Source organism: Manacus candei, unplaced genomic scaffold, assembly GCF_025592945.1.
Source record: "Manacus candei isolate 608988 ecotype Guabito, Panama unplaced genomic scaffold, ASM2559294v1 h1tg000045l, whole genome shotgun sequence".
Taxonomy (NCBI): Eukaryota; Metazoa; Chordata; class Aves; order Passeriformes; family Pipridae; genus Manacus; species Manacus candei.
The window spans coordinates 7,086,273-7,097,190 of NW_026138093.1; the positions used below are offsets into that span (position 1 = coordinate 7,086,273).

At 48.7% G+C, this 10,918-nt stretch overlaps 1 protein-coding gene across 1 annotated transcript; it reads right to left on the bottom strand.

Annotated features, from left to right (window-relative positions):
- Positions 1-939: 939 nt before the first annotated feature.
- LOC127475030 (olfactory receptor 14J1-like) lies at positions 940-1,941 on the bottom strand. The gene has a single exon (XM_051796333.1). The coding sequence runs from the start codon at positions 1,939-1,941 to the stop codon at positions 940-942; it is 1,002 nt and encodes a 333-aa protein (XP_051652293.1).
- Between the last annotated feature and the right edge of the window lie 8,977 nt (positions 1,942-10,918).

Consider the following 10,918-nt stretch of genomic DNA (forward strand, 5'->3'; position numbering starts at 1 on the left):
ACTCCACCCTGGGCAGGATTCTGCTCCAGGGCTCCATTCCCTGCTGACTGGATGGGACAGGCTGTCCCTGCAGATCCTCTGTGCTCTCCTGCACTGCCTGAGTTCCTACAGACAAGTCCTCACCTGCCATCAGAGCCCTCACAAGCTGCAGAGCCCCAGGCAGGTGACGTGGAGACCATTTGCCACTGGCCACCAGCACAGAACATCTGAACCAGCCCTCAGTCCCTCAAGTACCCCAGTGAGTCACTTCTCTCACTGCAGGGACTGAATGGGGAAACAAGCAAAGCAATGAGACTTTGGAGAGTCTATTCCTTGGCCTTGTTCTTTACACCAACCTTTCAAAAAGAACAAAGCCTTCAGGAACTGCCCAGGGGGATCCCCTTTCCTGATGGAAATGATGTCAAGGAGCCCAGCTCTGTCCCAGCAGTGCCCAGGGCCTGTCCCTGCCCATGGTCACAGGACTGACACACAGCAGGGACTGAGCTGCCAGAGCACTCAGGCCTTGGGCAAGGAGCAGAAAGGAGAGGGAGGCAGTGGAAAAACAGTATCTCTGAAAAGGCCAAGAGCTGCTGCTCCCTGGCAGTGCTCCTGTACCAGGACTCTTTACCCTTTCTCCTCTGCACACAAGCACTGCCCTCCAGCTTCAGGGAAGTTGTTGGAGGGAGAATCTGGAAAAAAGAATTCAAGACCTTTATTCTACTCAGAGATTGTGATTCCTCATGTACAGAATAACAAAGGCAGGATGTTTAACAAAGAAATTGCTGCAGAAACTTTTCTTTTCTTTAAATGCACACAGAGAATGATCCCTCATTTACACAATTGTGGGTCAAAACAAAGAGAGAGTGAATTAGGTATGAGATGGAGAATAAATTTCTGTGTTAACAACATTAAAAGAGGAAAAAATGTAGGAAACGGCCCCCACCACCACTCTCAAAAGCTTTAGAAAGCAGGCTGGGCCAGTAAATGGTTACACAATGACTGTTGTGCAGAAGAAAAGAGGCAGGTTATTGCTCTTGAAAAGCATCTAGTCATCATTTTCCTCAGGGCATCCTTGAGCTCCTGGTTCCTGAGGCTGTAGATGAGGGGGTTCAGTGCTGGAGGTAATACTGAGTACAGAACTGCCACCACCAGGTCCAGGGATGGGGAGGAGATGGAGGGGGGCTTCAGGTCGGAAAATATGGCAGTGCCGACAAACAGGGAGACCACGGTCAGGTGAGGGAGGCAGGTGGAAAAGGCTTTGTGCCGTCCCTGCTGAGAGGGGATCCTCAGCACAGCCCTGAAGATCTGCACATAGGAGAAAACAATGAAAATGAAACAACCGAACACTAAACAGACACTAACCCCAATGAGCCATATTTCCCTGAGGTAACCTGAGTGTGAGCAGGAGAGCTTGTGGATGGCAGGGATTTCACAGAAGAACTGGCCCAAGGCATTGCCCTGGCACAGGGGCAGGGAAAATGTGTTGGCTGTGTGCAGCAGAGTATGGAGAAACGCAGTGGCCCAGGCAGCTGCTGCCATGTGGGCACAAGCTCTGCTGCCCAGGAGGGTCCCGTAGTGCAGGGGTTTGCAGATGGCAACGTAGCGGTCGTAGCACATGATGGTGAGGAGGGAAAACTCTGCTGACATGAAGAAATAAAAGAAAAAGAGCTGTGCAGCACATCCTGTGTAGGAGATGGTTGTGTTGTTCTGGAGGGAATTGTGCATGGCTTTGGGGACAGTGGTGCAGATGCAGCCCAGGTCTGTGAGGGAGAGGTTGAGCAGGAAGAAGCCCATGGGGGTGTGCAGGTGGTGGTCCCAGGCTACAGCACTGAGGATGAGGCCGTTGGCCAGGAGGGCAGCCAGGGAGATGGCCAGGAAGAGCCAGAAGTGCAGGAGCTGCAGCTCCCGCCTGTCTGCAAATGCCAGGAGGAGGAACTGGGTGAGGGAGCTGCTGTTGGACATTTGCTGCCTCTGGGTGTTTGTTTCCAACACAGGAGAAGAAGACAGTAAGAGGCCAGTAAGCTTGGACTTATCTAAACAAAGTCAAAGCTGTATTCTACAGACACTCCCCATGTCACACACAGACAGCCTTTTGATTTCCTAGGAGATCTTCCTTCAGCTCCAGTGCTGGGTCGCTACTGAACAGCATTTTCTCTGTTTTAGCATCACTGTGCAGGGGTTTCACATAACAAGGAGATGTTTATGGACAGGTTTCCATCCTGGAAGGAAACCTCAGGGAGACAACCAAGTGTCCTTTTGATGGCATTTGATTTAAGCAGACTCAACTCCTTCCCCAGCAGCACAGGCTGCACTGGTAGGGGTCATATTCCGATTGCAGGTGCAAAAAAGACATCTCAGACTAGTCCTGATGGGTCTAGCAGAGGTGATGCTGGTGCTGCCCACAGGCAGAGCAGTGGCTGAAAGCACATTAGGAAGCTCAGACAGACCTACTGAGCACTCACAGTTCAGATGTCTCAGGGACTTGTCAAAATTAATACTTTCTTAATTATTCCTCCCATTCCTCAAGAGTTGGAAACTGGAAACACAATCTCAGGAAATTTCTTTAACCTTATAAAAATCTTTGTCTTGGAAATATTCTGAGAGGGAGCTGGAGCTCTGAGCATGTCCTCCTCCTCTGCACTCCAGATGCTCTCAGAGTTGCACTTAGAGAATCTGTAGTTGGTGGGCAGTGCCAGCTTTCCCAGATGCCTCCAAAAGCTGCAGTCCCATTGCCCTGCATGAACAGACTTCCTGTTCCAAGATCTGTTAAAAATTCTCCCCCAGTGAGGTCTCAGCATCATTCTACATCTGACAGCCTTTAACTTCTCTCTGTCTCACTCCCCTGCCCTGGGTGCTGCAGGCAGTGCCCTCAGCCCTGCTGGGCTGTGCAGAGGAGCTGCTCACTAGCAGAGCTGTCTCTTTGAAGCTCTTCTTGATTGCCAGGGGCTCCCAGTGTGCCAGGAGCCCGGCCCAGCTCAGCAGCAAAGCAGCAGGCCCAGCTCATTTAATGACCCTTGGGGGGGTTTGGTGTTGTTTACATGAGACTCAGTCCCTGAGAGGAAGTTCAAACAACTTCTCAAGAAGTCAAAGTGAGATTGAAACTCTAAAGTTTCCTTTAGTGCTAATGAGTCTCACTGAGGGACACAACTGAGAACGTGTCCCCAGGTTCCAGTTAGAGAAGAAAACTGCAGACAGTGATGACAAAGATGGACAAGCAAGGGAAAGGTGGTTCTGATGCTGAGGAAAAGTGGACTTGTTTCCTTAATCAAACAGGCCAAGCCCTGACCCCCAGCCCCTGGGAAGGGAGATCCTGTCCCTGCCTCATTCCTCAGGGCTCTTCCTGGGGCACTGGGATGTGGGATGTGCAATGCCAAGGGCAGGACCATGGGGTGGCACCTGCCAGGCTGCTGAGCAGGGACAAGGAGGCCATGAGGCCCCAGGGCTGCAAGGGCCACTCCCCTCCTCCTGGCATCAGGGGCACAGACAGCAGCCCTGGCCAAAGGCCTGCAGAAGGTGGCTCTGGCAGGGCCTTTCAGCTTCTCCCCATGCCTGTCTCCTCTCCAGCCCAGGCTGTCCTACGGTGTCCATGCCCTGCCCCTTTCCCTGCAGGCTGTCGTCATCCCCCTGGCTGCCCCACCTGGCTGGCACCTTCCTGCACTGACATCTCTGCGTCCTCCCTGGCTCTTCCTGCACACACAAAGCCTTGGGCTCATCCAGACTCCTTTGTGACATATTGCACCACAACACTGACCTCAGAGGGAAATTTCTTACTTCTGGTCACCAGTCTAGGCCACCCCAGCTGCCCTTGGTGGCACAAGTTCTTTCTTAGGCTGTTTTCTGACAGGAAGAAAAGCTCCACCAGCTCTCACACCCCCCTTCCAGACCTCTCAGGCTACTCCTCTACTGTCCTCAATCTTCACACCACTGACCCCTGAGTCCTCAGCCTCTATATAGGGGTCTTGTGCTTGAGGCCCCAAATTCCTTCCTGAGGGATCTCTGGGACCTCTCCAAGGTTTTGGAAGATGACAATAGAGTGCTCTTATCCCAGGAAACACAGAGGGACACTTTTTCCAAGGGTTGTCTTGTCAGAATGAGGCACAATCTCTTTAAACTTTCTGGGACAAGGGAGCTCTGAGCTCTGGGTACGGAGGGAGCTCCAAGTGCCAACCACTGGAGTGGGAGCTACAAATCATCAGGGCTTGTGTTCTTTGGAGAGCCAGACACTGGTGAGAGTGGTGTGTGTGTGTGTGTGCACATGGAAGGACTTGAAGGGCACAATGAACTGTCTCAAAACACTGTCAAAGCAGGAAAATCCCATAAGACACCGCAACACATAAGCACTGGTGGCAAACAGGAAGGCCTTTAATTCCAAGGCCTAAAGGGAGGTGAAGCTTTGGAAGTAGCCCCCAGGACAGAATTGCACTGTGCAGTGTGTGGGAAAGAGCAGAGAGCCCCAACAGGAAGCCAGGGCTGGTAAGGCAGGTCTGGGGAACCCATCCAGACAAAGATTCCCACCTGCAGACTGGAAGCACACCAGGCAAAACTCCCACCATGGCAAGCTGTGGGAAAGGAAGCAAGTCCTTGTAGACGTGCCAGCCCAGGTTGTGGGAACAGCATCTACCCCCCTGAATACCCGGGGCTTGGGCTGTATAAAAGTGATAGCCCAGAAGCACAACTTGGTGACCCTCCACCAAGCAGAACAGGGTGAAGAAGGACCGGTGGGAGCCTCAGGGATCTCCATGGTGTGATAGATTTATTTCATCTCTGTCTCTCTCTCACTGTCTTCCCACCACCCCCTTCTTCTCTCTCTCTCTCTCTTTCTATTTCTTCCTTTCTCTCTCCCTCCTATTTACTGTTAAATCAAACCTGGACTGCTGACTTTGGCACATGGTCTCCTTTGCAGCTGAATTTGGGCAGAGGCATCTTTTAATAATGGGAACCTGACAGTATCCATGAGGTTTTACAGTGTGGGAATGGCCACTGGATTCCATGAGGTTCCACAGAGTCACAGGGTCCATTTGGCTTCGTAAGGCTCTGCAGTGTGATAATGGACCCTTGATTCCATGGGTTTGCAAAATGTCTCAGGACTCCTTTGGTTCTATCAGGCCCCACATATCACAGTGGCCCCTTGGTTCCATGAGCTTCCACAGTGTCCCAGGAATCCTTTGGTTCCATGAGCCCTGCAGTGTCACAGTGGCCCCTTGATTCCATGAGGTTCTGAAAAGTCTCAGGGTTCCTTTGGTTCCATGAGGCCCTGCAGTGTCACAGTGGCCTCTGAGTCCCCGAGGTTCCTCAGTGTCACAATGGCCCCTGATTCTATGAAGGCCCAAAATGTCTCAGGGCTCCCTTGGTTCCATGAGGCCCTTCATTGCATAATGAATCCTTGGTTCCATGAGATTCCACAGTGTCCCAGGATTCCTTTGATTTCATGAGGCCCTGGAGTGTCACAATGGCCCCTTGATTCCATGAGTTTCCACAGTCTCCCAGGATTACTTTGGTTCCATGAGGCCTTACAGTTATCACAATGGCCTCTTAATTCCATGAGTTTTCACGTTGTCACAATGCTCCTTGATTCCATGAGATTACCCAGTGTCCCAGGGTTCCTTTGGCTCCAGAAGGCCCTACAGTGTCACAATGGCCCCTTTACTCCTGGATGTTCCACAGTGTCCTTGCTGGAACACACAGGGCTGTAATGTTGTCACCCCTGCAGAGCTGCCTCCAGCTCTGGGCTCCAGCACAGGAAGGACATGGACCTGTTGGAGCGAGTCCAGAGGGGAGCAGCAAGAGGATCAGAGGGATGGAGCAGCTCTGCTGTGAGGAAAGGCTGAGAGAATTGGGATTGTTCAGGCTGGAGAAGAGAAGGCTTTGGGGTGACCTAATTGTGGCCTTGCAGTGCCTGAAGGGAGCCAACAAGAAAGATGGAGAGAGACTTTGGACAAGGGCCTGGAGTGACAGGACAAGGGGAATGGCTTCACACTGAGAAAGGGAAGGGTTAGATGGGATATTAGGAAGAATTTCTGCACTGTGATGGTAGTGAGATCCTGGCACAGGTTGCTCAGAGAAGTTCTGGCTGCCCCATCCCTGGAAGTGTTCACGGCCAGGTTGGATGGGGCTCTGAGCTCTGAGTCTAGTGGAAGGTGTCCCTGCCCATGGCAGGGGGTTGGACTGAGATGCTCTTTAAGGTCCCTTCCCACCCAAACCATTCCATGATTCTGTGACTGGTGGGGGATGTGGTGGTCAGAACCATTGGGCACAGAGACCCCAAAATGATTTTCCATTCTGGGTGGAGGAAGGAGGGGGCAGCAGAACTGACACCCTGGACTGCTGGTGGTCAGACTTTGTCCTGTTTGGGAGACTGACTGATCTGGGTGTGAGTGTGGATGTGCTGGAGGGCAGGAAGGCTCTGAAGAGGGATCTGGACAGGCTGGATCAAGAAGGCCAAGTTTCAGGGCCCACATTTGGGTCCCAACAACCCCCTGGAACGCTCCAGGCTGGGGGCAGAGGGGCTGGAGAGCTGCTCAGCAGGAAGGGACTTGGGGGTGCTGCCTGACAGCGGCTGGATATGAGGCAGAGTGTGCCCAGGGGGGCAAGAAGGCCAAGGGCATCGTGGCCTTTGTGGAGAAGAGTGTGGCCAGCAGGAGCAGAGAACTGATTGCCCCTCTGTGCTGGGCTCTGGGGAGGCCCCACCTGGAGTGCTGTGTCCAGTTCTGGCCCCTCAGTGCCAAAAGGCCCTTGAGGGGCTGGAGCGTGTCCAGAGAAGGGAACGGAGCTGGGGAAGGCTCTGGAAAACATGTCTGCTGAGGGACGGCTGAGGGAACTGGGCTGGTTGAGTCTGGAGAAGGGGAGGCTCAGGGGGGACCTCATTGCTCTCTGCAATGACCTGAAAGGAGGTTTTAGTGGGGTGGGGGTTGGTCTCTTCTGCAAAGCCTTTAGTGACAGGAAGAGAGGAAATGGCCTTAAATTGCTTTGGGCAAGGTTCATATTAGATATTCAAAAACCCTTTTTCCACTGAGAGAGTGCTCAGGCATTGGAACAAGTAGCCCAGGGAGGTGGTGGAGTCTCTGGAAGCATTCAGGTGGCATCTGGATGTAGCGCTTTGGGATGGGGTTTAGGGGTGATTCTGGTGCTGCTGGGTTGACAGTTGGACTAGAAGATCTGGAAGGTCTCTTCCAATGTTGATGATTCTGTGATTCTCTGACCTGTCATCCCTGTTTGCAGGTTTGTGCTCTAACAAGACCCTGGGGATGTTTTCTCTGTTGGGCCCACAGAGATTGTGTTGTGTGAGCTTTTTTCCTCTACGATCAAAACAAGGAATAATTAATGCTAAATCCAGCAGGTGGCTTTCAAGTAATAACTTGGTCCAGTTTGTCCAACTGTGTCCAAACAGGTGAGGAAAATCTGGAACTTTAGAAGGGTTAGTTTTTTACCTCATTAGCAGGATATCCAGGGGTGCACCAAGTGCCTTCTAGTGAGGAGCACAAGAGACCAGTAGACATTGACAACATTGTTCTAATGTTAATGTCATTGGAGCACAGAGTGAGATCACTTCTGAGTTATGATTCTTTAATTACTGATTGAGAATAAAGAGAAAATCACATATTTCATGACACTTCAGGATTTATTTCACACTCTTAACAAGAAGGTATTTTCCAGCTGGACTTTGAATAAGGTTCCATGGTATATTGCAAATTTGTATCTCAGGTTAACAGTCTACTTCTTCCCAAAGAAATTCTCAGCAGCTAACACCCTTTCATCATCTGGCTCTTTCCCTGATGGCTTGAGCTTGTTGCTCCTTTGGGTAAATACCCATTTGACACAATGCACTGGGCAGCTTCTGCCAAGTGCCACTGGATCTCACTTCTTCCCTTGCCTTGAGGTAGATGTGCTTTAAGAATGTGGCTGTTCAGATGCCCTGAAATGTCTCTAGTATTTCAGTGGGAAGAAGCTTCAAGATGTGCTGTTTGGCACACCTGAAAAATTCCCTGCCCAGAGAGCCATGGAAATGTAGGTGCTGCTCAGTAATGCCCCTTGACTGGGACAGGCACTGCTGAAGATTTCTTCCTTACCCTCTCTGATTCCATTCCCACTGTTTTGTACAGACTCCTTGGGGTCAGATTTTGCACTGTACAGTTTGATAAGTGTAGTGCAGATGTGTGTTTGAAGGCATGTTCTTCTTCTGCATTCCCTGATCAAATTCAGGAAACTGATACCTGGCCTGAACTTTTTTTTCCCCATAGTACTATTTTTATTTATTTCTCCAGAACAGCTTGAGAAAATGAAGGTACACTAAGCCTCAGTTTACTTGCTGCTGTAATCTCTTCACCTTTTTTCTTTTCCCCTCACCCAAACTGATGGGTAACTGTGAAACCCAAGGTCAGGAATGTGGTTGGAATTCCAGGCCCCAGTCTGGGGGAGGTGACACTTTCAGCCCCTACCCCCCCCCCCCCCCCCGGGGGAAGAAGCCACTGCTTTGTTTATCAACAGGCAAAGGACAGCCCAGGATTTCTGGCTCTCCAAGCAGCAGCACTGGCAGGGAAGAGAGCTGCTGACTTGGATGGAAGATGGTTGAGAGAAAAGTAGTGATGGCTCACAGGGGGAGAGGAAAAACGTGTTATTTTGGGGTGTAAAGCGGGTGGGATGACAAGCTAACAAGGTAGTGGAAGCCAAGTGAACAGGAAAAGGAGGGCTTAGAGGAGACAGATCAGGACAGAAGGAAGGACCATCAAGTTTCAGCCTCTGAATATCAAATCTTAGGAGATCATGAAGGAAAGTAGAAACGAAGCTCACCTGTCCTTTGGTGAGTTTCCAAATGGATCAGCTGTCATATTTTAGGGTGGGTGTATTCCAGGGAACTTAACACAGAAAAGTGACCTCATCAAATGACACATGTATAGGGATTCCTTATGGGTGATTTTTTTTATGAGAGAACACATACACATGCAAAGATTTGAAAGCATTTTGGAATAAAAAATATTGAAAAAGAGCCAAATCTATAAATAGACACCTGGAGAGATACTCAGTACAAACAATATATTTGCATTTTCATGTTTTGCTCATGTGCACATGTAAATCAGTTTGTAGGACCTGTATTCTGAGTGCATATAGTCATACAGATAACTATACATAAAGACATCATATTGAAGTTCTGATTTGATCCCCAAATCTATGTTTATCAAATTGTTACTTAAAGATGTTCTAATACAGTACCGTGCATTAGTACCTCTCATTTTAAAATGTGTTAAAAACAGATTTTTTTTCCTTGATGTTTCTACAGAGTACTTATATTTTACTCTTCATTTCAGAGCTCTTTAATTCAGTGCTCACAAGCCAATCTACATCTTGATGACAGAGTTCCCATTTAACAATATAGGCAGCATAATGCTACTGGTAATTAAGCTTTTTATACCTGCTTTTATACAGTGGTCTGAGCTGTAGTTTAACTGTATTTATACCATGTTTGTAGGAAGCAGGCCCAGTCTTCACAAAGGTAAATACATAACACTGGAATCTCTCTGCTGTTAACAGACACAAACATGTCTATTGAACCTGTATACTTTGGAATTTGCTTCTGTTGCTCTATTTACTTGGTAAAATGCTTTGAAACAGATCTGGAGAGGGCATCTGTGTTTCCATTTGTGAGTGCTATTACTGCATTTTGAGGGTGTGCACTGATTTGTTTTGATCTAAAAGACTGCCATGTGCATCATGTTAGGGTTTCAGTCACCAAAGATTTTGTATCAGAGCAAAAGTTGAAGGTGAAAATCTATGCCCTTATGGCTGAGGATGAAAAAAGGATCAGTCCAGAAGTGTGGTATACCCCTGAGACTGTAGGAAAATTGAATATTGAGCCCTTTGAAATATCTGTGAAGGATCCAGACAAACCTATTAGAGTAAAACAATACCCAAACCCTCATGAAGGAAGAATCGGCCTTAAGCCTACTGTAGAGAGACTGTTGGCACAGGGATTGCTAGAACCTTGCATGTCTCCCCATAACACGCCCATCCTAACTGTGAAAAAGCCTGATGGGACCGACCGACTGGTACAAGATCTGAGGGAGGTCAATAAACAAACAGTGACAAGGTTCCCAGTAGTCGCTAACCCTTACACCTTACTAAGCCAAATTTCCCCGGAACATCAATGGTACAGTGTGATAGACCTGAAAGACGCTTTTTGGACCTGTCCCCTTAAGGTGGAGAGTAGAAATTACTTTGCCTTCGAGTGGAAAGACCCAGACACTCATAGAAAACAACAACTGAGGTGGACAGTCTTGCCCCAGGGGTTTACAGAGTCTCCAAACTTGTTTGGGCAAGCCCTGGAACAGCTATTAGAGTCCTTCAAACCTTGTGAAGGAACAGTTTTAGTACAGTATGTTGATGATCTGCTAATAGCTGGAAAAGATGCTGAAACTGTGAGAGATGAGAGTATCAGACTCCTGAATTTCCTGGGTGAAAAGGGTCTGAAAGTGTCCAAGTCCAAACTACAATTTACAGAGGAAAAAGTAAAATATCTAGGGCATTGGTTAAGTAAGGGATGTAAAAGACTGGATCCTGATAAAGTGAAAGGAATACTGCCCTTGTCTATGCCTAAGAATAAAAGACAAATTAGGCAAATTCTAGGTCTCTTAGGATACTGCAGACAGTGGATAGAGAACTACAGTAATAAAGTAAAATTCTTGTATGAGAAGCTAGTTAAAGAAGGACTGGTGAAGTGGAGCGACGAGGACGAGAGCAGGCTAGAAAGATTAAAAGAAGATCTGATAAATGCCCCTGTGCTTAGTCTTCCAGACATTAGAAAACCTTTCTATTTGTTTGTAAATGTTGAAAATGGAACAGCTTATGGGGTCTTAACGCAGAAATGGGCTGAGCATAAAAAACCTGTGGGGTACTATTCTAAAATTCTAGATCCAGTTAGTAGAGGCCCACCTGTTTACAAGTGATA

Coding starts and splice junctions, on each gene's coding strand:
- LOC127475030 (XM_051796333.1), bottom strand. CDS start 1,941: ATGTCCAACAGCAGCTCCCTCACCCAGTTCCTCCTCCTGGCATTTGCA.